This window comes from Anguilla anguilla, chromosome 3 (genome assembly GCF_013347855.1).
Source record: "Anguilla anguilla isolate fAngAng1 chromosome 3, fAngAng1.pri, whole genome shotgun sequence".
In the NCBI taxonomy this organism is placed as follows: domain Eukaryota; kingdom Metazoa; phylum Chordata; class Actinopteri; order Anguilliformes; family Anguillidae; genus Anguilla; species Anguilla anguilla.
In genome coordinates this window covers 29,686,964-29,708,879 of record NC_049203.1, presented here as the reverse complement: position 1 = coordinate 29,708,879, position 21,916 = coordinate 29,686,964, and the positions used below count along the sequence as shown (strand labels likewise).

Sequence of the window (21,916 nt, the reverse complement as noted above, 5' to 3'; positions counted from 1 at the left end):
TTGAATATAATATCAGTGAGCAGCTGAGCAGTCTTGTGTAGAACAAAACAGTAGTACACTAAAGTAAAGTACCATGTTGAGCCAAAGCTAGACCAGTAGCCAAAAAAGAGCACATGCACAGATTACCTTATCATCCAACTGTTTCCGCTGAAAGTCTTTGTCCTGGTTGAGCTGGAAGACTGCAGAATGTAAGCTACGTGCATCCTCAGTGAGACAACTGACCTGTTTGGACAGTGACTCTGCAACACAGCATTATAAAGGGAGGGTAAAACCAGATGCATCTCTCTCCCCCTGCTGTTCTCTCAGAGTGGATGTTCGGAGTGCATGGGCAGAGGTGCAGCAAACAGATAAGTCAGCTTGCTCTATGCTTTTCTTTGTCTTTCTTTGTTGTTTCTTGTGAAATCCATTTACTCCAATTTATTGCAACAGAGTTTACACTTAAATAAGTCGGCCAGCATTAGCTGCCTGAAGGGAATTTTTTCTGTGTTTCTTTTCTGTTTTCTGAGTCCCTGCTACACAGACCTTTTCCCACCCAGTTGGCAATTTTGTTTCAGGCTTGTTTCTGATTGTGGCAAGGTTTTCAGATACCATTGGGCTGGAAATACTTCTCTCACCTGTTGCCCCACATTTCACAACGCATAGTGGAGGATTATACTAGGGCAGCAGGTGAGGTCCTTTGATATGAGAATGTGAGATTAGTATTTTCTTTTCTTCTGTCAAGATGGTAATTGCGGTGGTGGAGCAGGGTATCAAAATAAAAGCTTCTTCCTTGCAAGTGTTGCCACTGGTGAACCCAGCAATGAAAGTAACAATTTCAAATTCTCCCACTTTCATAAAGAATGAAGTTTTAGTGTAAGCTCTATGCCAGCAAGGACAATTGTTGGTACTTGGTGTCAAACATAAAATTGATTCCTATGGAGTGCAAAGTTCCGCAACTCAAACATGTTGTTTCCTTTTGGAGACAGGTATATGTGATTTTGAATAATAAAAAAGGCATCAACTTTGGGGTTATTGCAACATCCAAACTGGATTAGTCTTAAGTGTGGGAAAATGGGACATTTGGTATGAGCATGTCCAGATGACCAACCCCAGACAAGAGAATAGCCAACTTCTGAAACGACCTGGGCAAGCATTCTGGGTCTTATGAGTAGGACTGTGGTACTGAAAACTGAGGAGGATGGTGAGGGTAGAGTAGAGGAGAAAAGTTCCATACAAAGTGCAGAGGATCAATCAAAACTCATCAGAATAGTACACAAGAAAGTGATAGTCTTTTTGCTGACAAATTGCCAGCTGGTGCTTCTCAACCCAGCTATTAGTCATCTAGTCATCACCCATCCGGACTACTGCAGCTTCCTCCTTGCTGACCTCCGCCATCAGACCTCTACATTGTATACAGAATGCTGCTGCTCATCGGATCTATAACCTCCCCAGACGTAGCTATGTCACTTTCCTTCATTTATTCCTATTCTGATTACCTATATCAGCTCATATCAAGTTCACAACATTGGTGTTAGCCTGGAAGGTAAAGGACCAGGTCTGTTATATCTTTAAAAGATCATCAGATCCTACACACATATTCGACCTCTCTGTTGTGCTACCTCTGGGCATCTGGACTGCTGCCCCCACCATACCTGAACATGTGGGTTGCATCTCCTGTCTGTTCAGCCCCCCTACTGGTGGAGTGGCGAAGCTTCCCACTACAGTCAAGATGGCATAAACGTTGCCCATCTGCTGACACAAACTGGATTTTAATACCCTTTTAACTTTTTAGGAAAGGTTTTAGATTTTTCTTGTAGCAGTGAAAGACAGCCTCTAGATAAATGTTTGGGGTTCAGCCCTAGGTTAATTGCCATGGCAAAGATAATTTATGGGTAATTTGTGGTCATATACAGAATGTGCTGAATATCACTGGTGGCTTGAGTGCTCCTTTTAATGCACATAGGGGAATACATAAAGGATGCTCTACCCAGTTGGCATGAAACACCTGTTAATGAAGTTACTTATTTATTTATTTATTTAGGATCCCCATTAGCAATACACAGTGTGCAGCTAATCTTCCTGGGGTCCGAACATAAAATACATACAATGCATACAAGATTATATAGTGAGACATAAAATCAAACAGACAGAATAGCACGAAACAGTAACATTAGAAAAAATAAAATAAAAATAGTAATAAATGAAGAATAATAATTTTTAAAAATATATATATATACACTGTTCAGATGCTTACACAAGGACAACTAAGTTAAGCCACCTTATGTAAAAAAAAGAAAGAAAATCCATTTGTATATTTAATAACAATTAGAGTTCATCTTCAAAGCTTTGAGCCGTGGTTATAAATACCTGAGTGCAGACTACAGACATGAAGGTTGTATTTATGTGTAAGTATGTGTGTGTGTGTGTGTGTGTGTGTGTGTGTGTGTGCCTATCCGCGTGTATGTACGTGTGCGCGGGTATGCTGCCTATGTGTGCATGTAGGTTTGAGTACTGTCCAATAATTCAGCCATTTTTGCCAGATGATTTTTTACACGCTTTTTAAAAGTATACTTGCTATTGACACTTGAAATTATATATTTTGGCAGTGAATTCCATATTGAGATTGATCTGTAACTGATGGTCTATTTAAGTAGGTTAGTTCTTGGTTTGGGTAGTCATAGGTGACCATCACTTGCGCCTTTTGCGCTATAACCATATTTTTTTAGATACGCTTACTAACCGTTCAGCAAAGCCAGCAGGTTTATCAGAGCTTATTACTGATCTAAGGAACATCAGGAGACTTAGAGAAGCCTTTTTAACAACCGAAAGCCACGAAAGGCGTGAGTGCGTTTGTATGGTACTAGTATGAATGGAGCAGCCCAGTGCTAACCGGGCTGCTTTATTCTGAGCAACCTGAAGTTTTTGCAAATATTTTTTTGTTGCTGATGACCAGATGACTGGACAATACTCGAGTTGCGATAAGACCAGTGAATGTATAACTTGTTTCAGTATAGTGGGTGCAAGACAGGATAAGCATTTTCTTGTCAAACCAATCCCTCTACCCATTTTAGAGACGATGTTGTCTATGTGATCGGACCAAGACAGTGAGCTTACAATTGTGAGACCCAAAAGTTTTATTGTCTTAACCTGTTGAATGATTGTGTTACCTTTTACTAAGTTTAACTGTGGTTTGTTTACCAACGAATGTCTTGATCCGAACACAACATACTTTGTTTTGGCAATATTAAGTACCAGTTTATTGCTCTCGACCCACTTATACACATCTGTCAGTGTATTATTTAAAGTGGCAGTAAGCTCATTGGCCGATGTGGCAGCACAGTACAGAGCAGTGTCATCAGCGTACATCATAACCTTCGTATTCTTTGTACACAAAGGCAGATCATTGGTGAAGATGGAACAGTAATGGCCCCAGGCAACTGCCTTGTGGAACCCCACAATGTATGTCCTTTGAATGAGATAAGCTGCCATTAAAGAACACTCTTTGCTTTCTTCCTGTGAGGTAGTCCTTTATCCAGGAGACTGCAGTACGTGAAAAGCCATAGCACTCTAATTTCCCAATTAGCAAGTCATGATCTATTACATCGAATGCTACACTAAAATCTAGCATGACTGCTCCCACCATCTTCCTATTATCAATGTATGTTATCCAGTCATCAGTCATTTCTGCAAGTGCAGTACATGTAGAATGGCTTTCTGTATAAACATGCTGAGTATTGGATATCAATTTACTACTGGAGAAATAATCCTTAAATTGTTTGAAGATAATTTTTTCAATTAATTTACTCAGTGCCGGTAAAATACTTATAGGGCGCCTATTGGGCCCATTAAAAGTACTATTTTTATTTTTAGTGGAATGATTTTAGCTTCCTTCCAAAGAGTTGGATGAACCCCATGGATTAGACATTTATTGAATATATGGGCTATAGGAGCAGCGACGTAGGTGGCCGCTAATTTAAGCAATTTACCATCAAGATTATCTGTGCCAGAAGGGTTACAGTCGGGTAGTGACAATAACATTTCCATAACCACATCTCTGCTGATCTGCTGAAACTCAAAGTGGCAGTTATTATTTTCCATTATGCCATTCCTAATTAATTTGTTGCTTCTGAGTTTGTCAACCTTACCTATGAAAAAGTTATTAAAGTAATTTGTTATTTCATATGGTTTTGTTATAAATGCTCCATTAGATTGAATAAATGAAATAGACGTGTTAGATGTCCTGCCCATTATTTCATTCATTGTAGTCCATAGTTTTTTTCACATCATTTTTTACTTCACTAATCCTATGTTTGTAATATTCTTTCTTTTTACTTTTATTTAACTTAGTCACAAGATTCCTTAATTTACAGTATTCTTGTCTAACTGACAGACTACATACTCTATTAACTTTTTTCTTTGCATTGTCTCTTAAAGTCATCAAATCTTTCAGCTCTTTATCAATCCATAGAGTATTGTTAGCTTTTACTGTAAATTTTGTCAGTGGAGCATGGCCATTCAAAATTTTCATGAATAAATTCATTAACTCTGTAAGTGCAGCTTCAGGATCGTTCTCATTGCATACATTAGACCATTTTACCTGTTCCACTTCTTGCATAAATGCTTGTTTTAAAATGTTTGTATGATCTCTTATAGATAACCTTATTACCCCCTTTGGGGATTTTGGTCTTTCTAGACAAAGCAACCAAGTTATGATCACTAAATCCAACTGATAGAGAAACTGCCTTTGAGCAGTGCTCAGGATTATTCGTAAAAATATGATCGATACATGTTGATGAGGTTTTGCCAAACTTATTAGTAAAAAATCTTGTTGGAAATGACATGACTTGAGTTAAATTACAGATCTGAGTCATAGAATATAACTTAGATTTCAATGGGTACCTAGTGTCTAGCCAATCAATGTTCATATCTTCCAGTACGTACAATTCTCTATTTTCATCAGATGCTTTATTTAACATGCTGCACATCTCTTCAAGATACTTTATATCAGCACTCGGAGGTCTGTAGCAGCAGCCAATAAGAATGGGTTTTAGATGGGGCAGGTGAACTTGCACCCATAGAGCCTCCATGTTGCTGATTATTAGGTCTGCCCTGTATACTGCTGGAATATGGCTTTGGATGTAGACAGCAACACCACCACCAAATCTATTTCTGTCCTTTCTAAAGATATTGTACCCGTGTATTGATATCTCTTCATTTTCAAATGATGAGTCCAAGTGGGTTTCTGATATAGTTAGAATGTGGATATTGTATAACTGTACTAGGCAACAAATTTCATGTATTTTGTTCCGCAGACTACATACATTCAGATGAGCCATTAACAAGCCTTTTTTTGGTAATTTCATCATAGCATCAAGGTAAAATCATACATGGCCCCTGCCTACAGTTCGTGTTAGTGTTCTTTGTTGATATACAATTCTATGTTCTTCTCTCTTTCTGATGACCAGGGCAAGTGATGAGCTTGTCATATCTTAACACTGCATAGTCTCCGTTCTTTCTGGCTTCCAGCATCTTAGGTATCAGCTCCCTTCTCTTCTGTCTCACAGCCTCAGAAGTTACAGAGAAATAGGAGTTACAATGTATTTTGGAAGGGTTGAGCATTCCCTGTTTTCCTACACAAGGCTGCTTTACATTGGTTCGGGGGTATAGTTGTATTTAAATTGTAAAATAGCGTTAATTGTAGGCTACTTAAAATATGAAAGTGAACAAAATGTCTACTTTATTCTCTGTTCTCTAGCTAGTTAATACATGTCGGTTGCTTAATTCACAATTGCTTTCTATACTGACAAAAATCTACTTTCAGCAACAAGGGCAGGCTTGGATAACTCGATGCAACCAACCAAGCGTCAAAAGTTAGCCGAGCCATTCCGATTATTTAAAATTGCTCTCTGTAACAACTTCAAGTCAGCATTTGCTACATTCGCATTGCTGCGATCACTCCACTGGCTACCGGTCGCTGCCAGGATCCGGTTTAAAGCACTGACCCTTGCCTACACTGCTGCCAACAGGACAGCCCCCATCTACTTGCAGGACATGACTCGATTCTATGTGCCTGCTCGATCACTCCGCTCTGCGGCAGCAGGGTGCCTTGTAACCCCTCCCACCCGCCCAAAGGGATCACAGAGCTTCTCCACCCTAGCTCCCCAATGGTGGAACGAACTCCCCGTCCCCTTCCGAACCTCCTCCTCACTACCCATCTTCCGCCGTGGCCTGAAGACTCATCTCTTCAGACTATACCTAGACTAACCACCACCACGCTGTATATTTCACTCTAAATCCCCCCCCCCCCCCCCTTTTCATGACACTTGTTACATGTTGCCCCATAAATTGTAATTTGTTGTAATTTGTATTTGTCCTAATACTGTAGCTTATTCTTCTGCCTAGTTGGCTTTGCAGAGGTTAGGTCTGAATAGTGTTCACTGTGGGAACCAAACTGTGTTCTTGGCTAGAAATAGCTGTACAAAATAAGTATTGTACCTTACTGAACCTGTGTTTAGCAGTTGTCTATGACCATGAAATGCACTTTTTGTGCATTTGGATAAAAGCGTCTGCCAAATAAATGTAATGTAATGCTACAGCACACAACTCCGCTTGCCTCTGTTGATGCACCCCTTGTTACAACAGAGGCTAGTATTGGCTACGAGCCGATACTTATTCACAGAAGCTGTATTTAGAATGAGTTAAAATGCAGATATTTTAACACCTATTTCTCGCCTCATTTTCGTTCTTGGAAGATTTTAGTCATATTTATTAGTGAAATGAAAACGAAGAAAGTTAAATTTGACTTGGCTAACACATAATACTATCCTCTGGCTAAAAGTTTGCCTCTAAGGTAACAGATTAAACTCTGAATTAGAGCCGAATTATATGCTGTATGGTTAAAATGAGCTGAAATTCAGCTATTATAACATATTTCTTGCATCATCTTCATTCTTAGAAGGATTTTCATAACATTTATTAGTGAGATGAGAAAACAAAAAAATAATTGTGAACTTGGCCCGTCTCGTCCATAGTTCAGTGGTCTCATCCGCCATCGCGCAATGAATGCTGGGATACTTGTGTTGTCAAGTTCATACCAGTTACCAACCGATGCATCCTTGGTAAAATGGGCGTGTCAAGAACACTTCCGGGAATTTTAACCATTCTTGGCGAAATGCGAACTTGTGTATTTGGACAGTACTTGGGCCGCAAAGGATGATGTTTCACAAGGACACAAGAACACAAGTACAGACAAGAACGCAGTTTGAGAAAGGCCCCATATCTCCACATGTGCATGATGTGGTGCTGATAGAGGAATGAGCAGGAAATTGAAAGGCAGTGTATCACCTTGACTGCTTATTGAGAACACTCAACAATCAAGCTAAACTGGACTAAGAATGCAGCTACTGGCTGGTGGGGTGACCCAAATGTATGGCCGTTCTTGTGGAGCTTCAGATTACAAAGGGACTATAGTTCCTAGAGCTGAGTCCCTGGAAAGAAAAACTGTGAATGGTAAATAAAGGGGAGCATGGATTGGTGGGGCTGGCTGATAATAAAATTGACAGATAAAGTACTTGCAACTTCTGTACTCCAGTGCAGGCTTGCCCATGTACAGTAAGGCTGTCACATTAACATTTGAGATTCTTTTCATTTTCAAATAGGTACAATGAGGGCCATATTTGAATGTGAAAGAAAAGATTTCTAAAAAAAAAACAATACAGCTTGGGAAGCTAGTCGCCATTATTGAAGGTTAACCCCTTCATGCACATGCCAAATCTGGCCAATCCTTGCCCATTTAGGGGGTACCCTATTTAAAGTTGTGTAACTGCAGATGTGAGCATCACAGAGACTTGAAAAATGGTTTAAATGAAGTAATACATTTACAATACTAATTTATATTCATAATTTAAGAATAAATACAGTGCCACAAATGTAATTGTCTAGGCAAAAAAGCACAAATGAATTTGCTCTTTTTTAGTTTGCAATGAAATACTGAGATCCCATATATGACAGGTTAAACTATACACAACCTGGATCAAAACTCCTTGAAATTCTAAGGATGAATATGTAGAATTACTAAAGATCTATGAAGCAAAAAGTAAGCAGTGTACCCAGTGTCTCCAGATCTATACAAAATGTCTAAATTATGCATTTCTGTAAACCATAAGATAATCATGTGTTTCACTACAAATCAATTGTTTTGACTCAAGAAACTCACTTTTGCATTCAAGTGGGAATTACAAGCTTTCCGTCAGCACATTGGTCTAAAATACATAGGGGTCCAGAAACATATCCAAAATCTCTCCAAAAATGAATAAAATGCTTTTTGTTTATTCTAAGGCATATAAAAGCGTCTGCCAAACAAATGTAACAGCTATCGTGTATCGTCCACTAATGAAACTAGAACACAGAGTCAACTCATAGTTTGGTTGCATGAGCAATGAATGTCTGAGTTGAGAAATCTAGGTACGCTGGCATGCCGACCACTAGAGGCATTGCACAAAGGGGTTAAGTGTATCAATTAAGATTACAAGTAAATCTTCGTTTCCCAGTGAAAATTTTATCTTGCTCCCAATATTCCTTCTCTACACTGCAGATATGTACTAATCACCAGCTGGTAATTTACCTAAACTTATTAGCCAGCTACTAACACAGATCATTAGTGTTGTCATTGAACGATATCAACTAGCAACAGAGAAAGAGCCAAAGTCCGCGTTTCATGAAATTGCCTGTATCATCCAGACCCTAAATCACTGTGTCTACGTTTATGTTTTCTTGCCAGTCTGGATCCATGGGGATTCTTGGGCTCTGGATCCAGGCTAACAACATCCAGTGTTGTTGCCAATATTGCTTAGTCAATGCTACGCAATGCTAGACAATGTCATGTCATTTACAGTGTCTCAGTTTCAGTAACTTGACATCACTGCTCACTCTATTTGAATCAGAGTGATTCTGAGAGGCCAGAAGAGTTCTCACACTACACACTATCCCACATCTGCTAATTTTTAGCTTCCATGTAAAGATGGTCACCTTTTTAAAAGACATTAAATGACTTCCCAGCTGCTAACTCTAAGCTGATTAACTAGGAAACAATTTCATTTCCATGCAAAGCATCATATGTGATGTTCTGTGTAAGGACCCACACGCAGACCAGGGAAATCCAAAAACGTTGTCTTTATTCAGTCCGAGGTTCGAAGCCAGGTAATCAGAGAGAGGACGGTGCCGAATCGAGTTTCCAAAAGAATAGTGAAAAAACAGGCAAAAAATCAAAAACCAGGAGATCAGAATGGCGAAGGTACAAAGGGACAGGCAAAAGAGAAGTCAAGGCAAAGCGAAGGTCAAACCAGAAGCAAACAAAACCAAAAGGGGCAGGCAAACTCGAAGTCGTACAAAGGGGTGTCGCAGGAATCTCAATAGACAAAGGCTTACTAACAATCGGCACAATGAATTCGATCAACGTTCTGACACTGAACAGGTGGGAAAAGACTGACATTTATACACTGGGGAAGATAACAATCAAGGAGGGGTTAAGTGAGTGAGGGAGGAGTAACAAACAACATCCAGGTGAAGAACATTAGGAAAACTAATTCAATGACAGGGGACTGACAAAACGCGGACTGGAATCACATAGACAACAATGATAATAGACGGCCTGGGTGAAGCAGGTAAAACACATGCAGAGAGAGAGAGGTGCAGTCAGAGCAAGAGACAGGTGCAGGCAATTGCAGAACTCAGCGTTAGAGCAGGCTAGAAAGAAAAGGGGCGGAGCTACAGCGCAGCATGGAAAAGGGGAGACTGGTTAATGTATTAGTATAGTGATCTAAACTATCAAAAACCCAAAACTAGTGTGTGTTAGTCCATTAGTAATATTCACATGTTAGTATATTAGTGAGGTTAGTACTTTACAATCTATAAATTAGTAGGGATTAGTAGAAATTAGTAAAACTAGAAATAAGCAGGAAGTAAGTAAAGCGAGACTGGAAAGAAGGGGGGAAACCACGAAAACCCAGAACCACCCGAATAGTGAAATCACACAAGTACAGGGGAGTGAAGCAGCTCAGGGAACACAGACACAGAGACAGTACTGGGGAGACAAGTGACCGGGAATACAGACTACAACATCATATGCAAGTATTGAAATGCATATTTAACACTGACATCAAATTATAAGATAGTGTAAAACATATACCTGATGGAGTAATTTTACCACTGTTTATTGTTGTTTCGTTTTGCTATGCGTGTGTTGGTCCGGAGTAGTAAATTCCCTGACCTTGTTGTTTTACATTGTTAAAATCTTATTTTATGGGAGAGATTAAATGAGCTAACAAAGTAATAGAGTAGCATGTCACTACTCCGCTCTTTTTTTGTTAAATGGTAGTATTGCTAAACTCTATGTTTGGCCATCAGAAATTACCATTTCCTCTGATTAAGAATCATATAATATTATTTGTCATATAGTGCAAATTATAGTTTCAAATTAGCCTATTCACATATTCATTATCATAGTCAATAAATATATATAATTTATTTCCAAACCATTGTCATTGTCTGTTATTTCACTAAGTCTGGCCCTGAAGATGTACAAAATTTTTATTGGTTCTGAATAAACCTGACCAAACCTCACTACAGGGGTATATGACAAAAGGTTTTCCCATCAGGACAGCTTTGTTGGTCAATGCTTCATATTATGTTCCTGATTATTGAATAAATTATTCATAGAATCACTGTCACAACTTTACCTCTCTATCTTAAACCAACCTGGTGAAGGGAATTATTCTCAATAATCGCCATCACCGTAAGTTGGACTAAATGCAGGTTAGAGCTACAATGCATGCACATAGACTGTAATCAAGTACATGCAGAATTCAGCACTAGTGACTCACTCTGTGTGCATTAAGTGGTGCGTTTTGCGTAACTTTGTTTGAACTCAGGGAACATATCAGTTATAATCCATAGCCTATATGTTTAAATAATTGGTAGCATGCTTTACTTGCATTTCACATTACATGAGCTCTTCTGGGAGACAACACAACAGGCAGAAAGGCAAGGATGTGCAGCAGGCAATGGGGAATTTACAGGTTACAGCTCAAAGGGATACTTTTGCTCCAAAGGTCAAATGGCCTAGTGCACCATAAGGACCATATGTGTGCATGGACCAGGCTGAGAGAAACTAAGGACTAGACCTTGCACACACAAGAAAGTCTCCCTCCCTCCCTCCATAAAAGCCATAGTGTCTGCCATATTGGATTTTCCACCATTTAGAATAAAAAAATTAAAAAAAATCTCCTCTTAGATCGTTTGACATGTTCATATGAAACTTTCATCATATTGTTCAGTTGATGATCCTCTAAAAAGTTATGCAATGCAAGTTGATAATCTAAAAAACATGGCCACAGTAAGCCAATAAATATCAATGTGGGTGTGGCTGATCACAAAAATGCTAATATCTCCCAAGCAGTATGACATAAATTGATTAAACTTGTTACTATATTCCACAAACCTAGAGCACAAACCTAAAGTATTGGCCTAATTTACCCCCTTTTCCACCAAGGCATTTTGAGGGCCGGTTGAGAGCCGGTGCCTAATCTCGAACCAGTTCTTCACGTTTCGACAGCAAAAGAACCATCTCTCGGCCAGAAAAACTGGTTCAAAAGTGGCACCAACATTTGGCTGGTCTAGAACCAAGAACCGTTTACGTCAGGGGCTGGGGGCGGGATTATCGTGACCAACCAAGACCAACTAAAACTTTGTGACCGCCAGGTAGAGTGAGAGCACCTATTATCGACCACCTTCATTTGACAGACAGGAAAAGGTAAACTGATTTGCAACTATATATGAAATAGGCGTAATATCGGTAACAACCTGTACCTAGTTATATAGGAAAAAATGTTCTTGTTATCCTCCAGTGGTTATTTTTTCAGTACTTTCACAATTTTTTTCTGTGCTGGCAAATAAGTGGTCCAGCGCTTGCTTTTGGTTGCTAAGGGGACGTGTATCGACCACCCCATATAAATGAATGGAACTTGACATAAATTTGCTAGCATACTGTTTAAGTGTCCTGTCTTGTGTATTTGAGGTTAATATGAGAAAGTGTGGTTAGGAAAAGCAGTTTGAAATTATGAAGCAACGTCTGCGCCATTGGATTTAATGGGTCACGATGAGATAATTCCGAGCATGTTGCTTAAAGTTGATATAGTAAATAAGGCTGTAATAATATAACTAAATATATATGTATGAAGTTGTTTTTTTACATTTAGACAGTTTATTATCTGTATTTTTACAGGACATACATTTTAATAGGTATTGATGTTTCTGGGAAAGCGGAGACGTATACATACGTATACAGTGACATAATGACGTGGCTCTCTAGCCCGTGGAAAAGCAAACCGGTTCTTAGAAGGTTCGCAAGTTGAACCAACTGTGAACCGGCACTAGCACCAGCCCAGAACCAGAACTAGGTTCGCGTTGGTGGAAAGGGGGTAACAGAAACACATGGTGGTGCTATAGCGCACAATATTTTTTAATTTTTGGCCACTGCATGATTTTGGCACTTGGCTTTGGCTACTCATTAAGTGGTGTAATGTTGGCTGTGTGTGCTAGGACTTAGTGTGTTTTCCCTTAATATGTCACTTTTCTGACTTTCACGTGGTTGGTTCACATGCAAACTGGCACATGAATAGACAGTACCTCCAAACCAGTACTCTTGGTGACGATTGGCCACATGGTGAAACTATAACAGTCAACTGAACTTCCACAAACTAAACAGGAATAAGTGCTGTTTCACCTGATTTAAGGACCAGTGACAAGATCTCTCTCTACATATAGAATAATTATTTCTCAAGGATCCATTAGCCTAGGATTATTTTGAATAAATAAAAAAAAACACTTAAAAGACATCTCCTCCTAGTTTGACTGATATGTACAAAACTTGAAATGAAGCATGTATTCAAAAATATTTTAAAAATGTATATGAACAAAGGTGGTACATTTAAAAACATGTACTCAGCAGCTACTTCCAGTTGAGGCCAAAAGTTTACATACACCTAGGCTAAAGACATTCAAACTCAATTTTTCACAACTCCACACATTTCATGTTACCATACATTCCCTCTGTTAAGTCAATTAGAGTATCTACTTTACTTCCAAGAGGTCATTTCAGATTTATTTCAGCTTTTATGTACTACATAAGATTTTCAGTGGGTCAAAAGGTTACATACACTTTGTTAGTATTTGGTGGCATTGCCTTTAGATTACTTAACTTGAATCAAATTCTTGGGGTAGCCTTCCACAAGCTTCTCACAATACTTTGCTGGAATTTTTGCCCATTCCTCCTGACAGAACTGGTGTAACTCAGTCAGGTTTGTGGGCCTCTTTGCTTGGACATGCTTTTTCAGTTCAGTCCACAAGTTTTCTATGGGATTCAGGTCAGGGCTTTGTGATGGCCACTCCAATACTTTCACTTTTTTGTCTTTAAGCCATTTTGTTACAACTTGAAACAGTTCAATTTTTGTTTCATCTGAGCAGAGAACACTCCTCCAAAAGACTAGGTCTTCATCCTGGTGATCACCTGAAAACTTCATTCTGGCTTTTTAAAAATAATTTTATGAACTGTTTGGCCATAATGATCAACGCTATGTATGGCTATGTATGGAGGAAAAAGGGTGAAGCTTTTAATCCAAAGAACACCATCCCCCCACGTGTATTTATTTAGCACATCTATAAAGATTTCTCTGGCATATACAGTATATAATGTACACTTTCAATATTTGCCCTTAAATGGTTATCTTATCAATGACCTACCCTGCTGTACTAAAACAATGTTATTGCTTTAAATTGCTACATTGTCACTCGACTTTGATATTCAATGCTGTCACTCATAAAATGTATAAACACATAACCGATAAGATCGCAGTCATGAATGGCATATTTGTCATACCCTAACCCCCCCCCCCCCCCCCCCCATTCGACAGCATACAGACATGGAAACAATGTAATTGTGTTGATCATAACAAATGTGTGATCTTCCATTTTATTTTATAGTTTGGCGAGTTGACGACTTTGCTAAAGATTACTGGAGATGAGAACATTCTGTAATAATATCATCATGACAACTGAGCCTGCGAAAAGGAAGTTCAATACAATTTAAATTTCAGTCATGGGCACAATGATAGAGACAATGACAAATTTTCCATTTCTCTAGTATAAACTAAAAGTCATTGCGAACAAACATTACATGTGATAATCGCCAGTGGCAACAATCATACACCGTCAAACAGTGAACTGGCCTCAAAGTGTATAGCAACACTAGCTTTTGCCCTGTCTCTGCCCACTTCACTATTTTAAATGGCATCATTTTTTTCCCCAAACCACTTTATTGCAAACCACACCCCGTAGTTGTAACATTGGTCACCATATTTAGCGCGATGAGAGCGCTGATTGGATAAATTCAGCACGTGTAGCGGCGCCGAGTTGGTCTTTTGAATTTACTGCATTTATAGTTTATTGGGATGGCAGGTACTGTATGTCATCCCGCCAAGTGACGCCTTGGCGAGGTGGCATGCCCCATACCTACACTGCACAAGAGTTTGGCACTTTTCCAGATTCCCTACAGAAATATCCACAATGACCACAGACTCTCAGCCCTTGAAAACATTAATTTCTGTACCTTCTGACCCCATTTCAACAGACAGAATTCACAAACAACTTCACACGTCCACACAATAAAGCTCCAAACTTAGGGGATTTTGTGATTTCTACTTATTTTTCCTGTCTGATTACATCATCAACGCTCCAAGCCCACAAATAATATGTCTCCCCATTGGACATTTAAGGTGCATCAGCCAATAAATACATTGGATGCACAAACAAAATTACATATATAGAAGTGCACTCATTTAAATGAGCCACATTTTGGTGTTACTATCTCCTTCACTGTTAGCTCACCAGGTAGCACGTCTGCCTGTGATAGTTTTGGATGACACAGGCGAGGTTCCAGCCCCCCTCGGACTCATGAAAACCTTTATTTCACTCATTACACTGCCTTGCTGGGAAACTCCAAATAAAACATTAACACTTTTGCTTTTGCATCTGTATAATCTCTGCGGGAAACTAACTTATATTTCGGGAAATACACATAAAACACTCCATCACTTTAAACAATTCTGCTTTCGCCATTTTAACCGAGTTTAACGTTAACTAACTTGATTACGACACGACAGACAGATCAACAGTATTAGTACAGCATACAGCTGTGAAATTAAGGAGCACTAAAATCAGCATTGCACTTCGGTCCGGTTGGTAACATTACTGGTCGTATAGAAAGATAATGACTTCTTATGTCGCAGGGGTTCTGGCGTGGTAGTGTAACCACAAAAAGAAAATAAAAACATTGAACAGTGTCTGCACGCAATTTTATTTAAAAAAGAACGGTAGGACTAACTAATTAAGTTGCGCACATCACATACAGGCTACTTCATTGCATGCAACATGTCAATAATTTTATTACGCAAACTCAACAACTGTATTTATTTACTAAATCCAACTATTTCTTTCTTCAGTCTACTTAATAATACTGCGTACCACCACTAGCCAACATTTCCTATGTCTGTGTGTGTGTGTGTACTATATGTAGGCTAGTGTTGGGCAGAGCTACTAGCTTAACTAGCCTACGTTTTCCATTACCAAGTGTGTACTTCTATTTCTACAATCAAGTAGTTACAATTGTAGGCTAGCTGTATTGGCATAAAAGTATGTTCGTTAGACCAGCATCATTTCTTCACTATGAAAATCCCTGTTTACATTTTAAACCCCATTGTCCATCCGATATTGACAGCAAAACCTAAAATAGACCACATCGTGTCATCAAAATGTTCTACTTGCACCAATTGCACTGGCAATGTTTGTTACTGTCATGTACAATATAAACCAAATTTTATGGAAACCTGTATTGGCAAAAACGTAAATTCATTACACCAATATCATCTCTGTACAAAATCCCAGCTTTTACATTCATGTCATTATCCGTCTGATATTTAAAGGAAAATTCCCTGCTTAAAATGGATACGATTTATTGTGTTACCACAACTGCTCTGCCCCACATAAAATGCAAGTAATCGTGTTGCTGTCACGTAATATTGGACATTTCAGTTACCACGAATGAATGGACACATTTAATGTAACAAAATTTCTCAACAGCAGCAAATTGGCCACATTTCAGGTCAGTCAATTTTACCTGTCTGTCAGGCAGAAGCCATAGGGAATGGGATGAAAATGGCAAGAATTCAGCATTCTTTAAAACGACACGGCGCCCTACCAGCATGCGATTGACGTATTGGCCACCCCTGACATACAGTACACTTTCATTTCTTTGTCATTCATGGTCAAGAAAAAAATGTTGAATCCATGCCAATGCGTTTCTTTCATCTAGAATGTGTGTTACCATGCGTGTATGTGTATGCATGTCCCTCATAGCCTACATTTATATATGAATTCCTATTATCACTATTACTATTATAACTCATAACAAACACAGTACAAGAAGATATATCTGATGAAAAACACATTATCAACATACAAAAATGCCAAGTTACTAACACATACAAAGCACTATCTATAAGTCATTACTTCAAGGCCTGCCATTAAAAGTATTTATATCAAAAATATCAAAAAGTTACATAAAACAATATTTGCTATCTTAGCTCTTAGCTCACACACACATTAAACAAGCTGTATTCCACAGCAATGCTGTCCAATGTTTCCTAAATTCTTTCAAGTAATTTGGCCCTGTGTTTTCTTAATCTTACCATCTGAACATAATGCTCTCATTCAAACTTTCTGTCACATCAAAGTGTCTAATAACAAATGCATGGCATTTACCTCATGCCTGGCATTTACGTGACAGTATGAAACTGCTGGTCAATACCTACAGAAAGTGTACTCCACCAGAAAGGGTATGTTTACATTACATTACATTACAGGCATTTGGCAGACGCTCTTATCCAGAGCGACGTACAACAAAGTGTATAACTGTAACCAGGGACAAGTGTGTTGAAAACCATAGAAGGAACTACAGTTCCAAGTGCAGGGAGCGACCGCGTAGTTTAACTTGGACCCTGTAGGTTAATCTGATCAGCACAAACAAAAGCAGCAGCAAAGCAGTCAATGCAAATAATACAAGCAATAATTAAACAAGTAGGCACGAGTGCAATAACTAAAATAAACAGCTTACCTAGCTATATACCTAAGCTTACATAGCCAATTAAAGACTACAGGGAGGTAGGGAGGGGTGGGGAGAGGTGCAACCTGAAGAGGTGACTTGACTTAGTTGTCAAGTTCATTTTACAAAATGTAGTTGTCCTTGTATATTAGCAATTTCAAATAAATTCTGATTGTACAATAAATACTTTACATACATATGTACACACATATGTAATACTTCATTATCCCCACAGGGACATTTCCCTAGCAGCATGTAACCTTCACATTTATAAACATACATTTATATGAATAAACATACAATCATTCTCACTACAGAAGGGGGGGGGGGGGAGAGAAACATAAATACAGATATAAATTACACATATTCAAGCCTATTATATAAATATAGAATCTTACAAACCTATCCACACATATGTTTGCCCCATTAATGCACTGTATGCTTGTACACACAGGGCCAATTTACTTGAAAGAATTTAGGGAACATTGGGCACCATTGCTGTGGAATACAGCTTGTTTAATTTGTGTGAGCTAAGATAGCCAATATTGTTTCATGTAACTTCTGATAACAACTTTTTGCACAATTTTGATATCAGTACTTTTAATGGCAGGCCTAGAAGATGACTTATAACTAGAGCTTTGTATGTGTTAGTAACTTGGATTTTTGTATGTTGAAAATGTGTTTTTCATAAGATGTATATATACACTAACGCACGCAAATTGGGGTCAAGAGGGGAGGGGGAGGGAGGAAGGAGGGATGATAGAACCAGTAGGTAACACGTCATTTGCCCTTAAGGCCGTTTTATACTTCTGCGGAGTACACGTAAAAATGGGTATGAAGATATCTCCCAAATAATATTAGTCTCATTTCAAGACATCCATAACTTCTTTGTAGATATCTTAAAACGACTTTTGACTAGTAATAACTCAAATTCGAGATATCCCCACTTTAGTTTTGACTAGTCATAACTCCAGTTCAAGATATCTACAATTGTATTTTGACTAGTAATATCTTAGTTTCAGATATCAATAAAGATAATTAAATAAGGAATTAAAGATATTTTTTAATTGGAATTAGTCAGAACTAAAGTGAAGATATCTCGAATTTGACTTACGACTAGTCATAATTTAAATGGAGATATCTGGAATTCACGTTTTAGATAGTCAAAACTGAATTGTAGATATCTTTAATTGGAGTTCCTTATAACTTGGAGAAATCTTACTAGTCAAAATGGAATTAGAGATATCATAAATGAGCATTTTGACTAGTCAAAATGTAATTAGAGATATTTTAAATTTGCATTTTGACTTGTCATAAATTAATTACAGATATTTGTAATGAGAATCCGAACAAGCTATTAGATATTAAAGGGCTTGCCATAGTCATAGATATCAAAAATCGTCCTTGTACGAATTTCCTCGTTCTACTAACACAGTGACCGCCATGTCAGACCAGTCAAGCATCTGTCAGGGTTTTCAATGCTGCGGCCCGTGCAAGAAATGAGCTGTTAACATTACTGTCTGCAACAAGAAGACTGTTTCACCCCATCTCTTTCCACTTGGCATTTTCTTACTTTTTATTTTAGAACAGCCACTGCCATTTCTAAAACCACAATTGATCACACTAGGTTTGCAAAACATTACATTTACAAAATATTTTATTCGGCAGACGCTTTTATCCAAAGCGACGTGAAATACGTGTACCGCAAGTCGTTGGAACAACTACAAAACATAGGTCAGACAAAGTATCATACAATTCTCATGAAGTTCTCATCAGCTACCCTGAGCAATGAAATAGCTATTTCAAACAGTAAGCCAGGGGTGGCCAACTCCGGTCCTGGGGAGCCGCAGGGTCTGCGGGTTTTTGTTTTGACCTTAAATACAACAACCACTTACACAAAATAAACCAAGGTGAGTTAACTATGTAATCAACTGCTTTAATTGATAAATTAAGTGCCGTGTAAAAACAAAAGCCAGCAGACCCTGCGGCTCTCCAGGACCTGGGTTGGCCACCCCTGCAGTAAGCATAAAGACCAATATCCATTGCAACGCCTTGCATCAGAGTCACATCAGGCATAGCAGATTTGACTAGGAATAATTCTAATTCAGATATCTGAAAATTGGGATGGCAGGAATGCCATCCCACCAAGTTACACCTTGGCGGGGCAGCATGCCCCATACCTATACAGCACCGAGAGTTTGGCACTTTTCAGGGTTCCCCACAGAAATATCCACAACACTAAGGGGATTTTGCTTCTTATTCTTGTTCTTTTTCCTGCTGCCTAGCCCACAAACAAAATGTCTCCCCATTGGACATTTTACCGACACCAGCCAATCCTTCACCTACACAAGCCAATCAAAAACTCACATACACACACAAAATAGACATATCTTTTTATCCTAAAACATTTCCAGTCTCAGCAGCTAGTCTGTTTGTGGCTCAGTGGTCAATGTTACAGTCTATGGATCATAGGGTCCCTGGTTCAAGTCCCGCCTGGAGCAAGTTTCCTAAACGTGCTTTTTTCCTCACTAATAATTGATTATTACCTCTTAATTATTACTTTTGCACCACATCTACCCGGTGTTCACCGAACTTATACACTGCATTATGATGTACCATCTACACATTCAGTTAACCGGCTACAATATTGCCAGGCCATATGGATTCAATGAGAGCACTGTGCATACTGGCCTGTCTTCTTCTTTAAAACCACGAACACATTTGACCAAGAAAATTCACGTATTGAACAGCTATATCATGGGGCCGCACTGCCAAAGTTACGGACTGGAGAGTGTGAGGTCGAAGGATCGACTACCGCCTCGCCCTAAGGCAGATTTTTTCATATTTTAAACTAACATTTTCTTACACTTCTATTATCACCCAAGAAATTTCCCAGTTTCAACAGCTAGTCCATTCATGGCTCAGTGGTTAATGTCACAGTCCTCTAAGGATCGTGAAGTCGCAGGTACAAGCCCCGCCGGAAGCACGTTTCTTTAACCTGCGTTTTTCCTCACTAATAATTGATTATTACCTCTTAATTACTACTTTTGCACCACATCTACCCGGCATTCACCGAACGTACACACTGCATTATGACATACCATCTGCATGTTCACTTAACTGGCTACAATATCGCCAGGCCATATAGATTCAACCGGAGCTTAGCTGGACTTACTGGCCTGTGTTCTTCTTTAAAACCGCGGACATGTTTGACCAAGAAAATTCACACATTGAACAGTTAAGTTATCGTGGCGCATTGCCAAACTTACTGGCTGGAGTGTGCAAGGTTGAACATTCGAATCCCGCCCCGCTCTCAGGCAGATCTTTTCATATTTTACACTAACATTTTCTTACACTTATATTTGCTTTACCAAAAGTCACTCATGGCCAGCCATATGCATTTCATGACGGCAAATGTATTAATGTTCTTAAAAAGTTACACCAGCTGACCACTGTGCCATTTCTACTAACCATATTTCTTCACTTGGCTACTGTAGAAAACGTTCTTATCAGCAAACGCCACATTTCTACATTCACCTAGCAGTTACCTAGCCCTGTTCTCTATCCAGCCACATACAAACAATTACTACGTATGTACGGTCTGCAACTCCCCATTAAAACATTACATTTAAAATCATAACTCAATCATAATTATAACTATTAGTAGTGAACATGAGAAAAGTACATTTGCACTATAGGTCTTCTACTCAATACCACGCCTTATTTCACCAACTACTATAGCAAAACATTGCTAATACTGTCTGTTTTATATACATTCGATAAGGAAAGTAATCTTGCTCATGGTCACTTTATTTTCTTAGCACTATAGTCTGTGATCATGTCAAACTTCACCTACATGCCCATTCTGCCAAAAACATATTGTTTCAACTACTCAATTTCATCATTTGTTCTCATTTCTCTTGTACTATTGTTATTTTATAATATGTAAAGATTGCTGGGACGTCTGCTCCTATTCTCCACTTTCAAGTGTTCCAGTTCTACTACTTCCAATTCTCACCTAAGGTGACTGACCTAGCTAAGCAAAACAACGAAGAGGACTCCTACCTGAAGATAAGCCTATCAAAATGCCTTATAAACCTTACAAACACTAAAAGTGCATCTCAACAAAATAACAGAAAATGGAGCAGGACAGAAGGGTACACAAGTTGCGACTAGGGAGCTCTAATTCTACGAGCTTGCTGATAACTTTGTCAATCAAGGCTCGTTGGATGGCCATCAAATCTGTGAGTACATACACTGGGCATATTTCAGCTGCATTTCTCATTTATACTTACGCCACCGCACCCTTTGTCACAGCCACTGTTTTACATATATAACAAAGTGAAAGTTCTAAACGGTACACGCTCATCTGACTGTACAAATTCACAGGATAGCCGTAATCCACAACCGTTTCTTAAAGGGTTACTTCTCATAGCTCACTTTCTCATAACAAACAGAAATATCTCATATCTATAACTCATTCATTCAAATTGGCAAAATCTAGACCTGCCATTAAAAGTATTGATATCAAAATGATGTCAAGTTACTGTACTACAAACAATATAGGCTATCTTGCCACATCAAAATGAAATAAGCTGTATTCCAAAGCAATGCTACCCAATGTACAGCTACTGTAGCATTCCCTAACATCTTCTATCTTATTTACTCCCCTGGTAAGGAACCACGTCAACTAATTTATGATCCATGACCATAAAAAGTAGACTA

General features: G+C 38.7%; 1 protein-coding gene across 1 annotated transcript in view; it reads right to left on the bottom strand.

Annotated features, from left to right (window-relative positions):
* LOC118222976 (testis-specific gene 10 protein-like) overlaps positions 1-21,916 on the bottom strand; it is a 149,582-nt gene that overhangs the window by 74,472 nt on the left and 53,194 nt on the right. Inside the window, exon 8 of the mRNA XM_035408976.1 lies at positions 127-239. Coding sequence (XP_035264867.1) covers positions 127-239 — 113 coding nt within the window. The remainder of the gene's footprint in view (positions 1-126; positions 240-21,916) is intronic.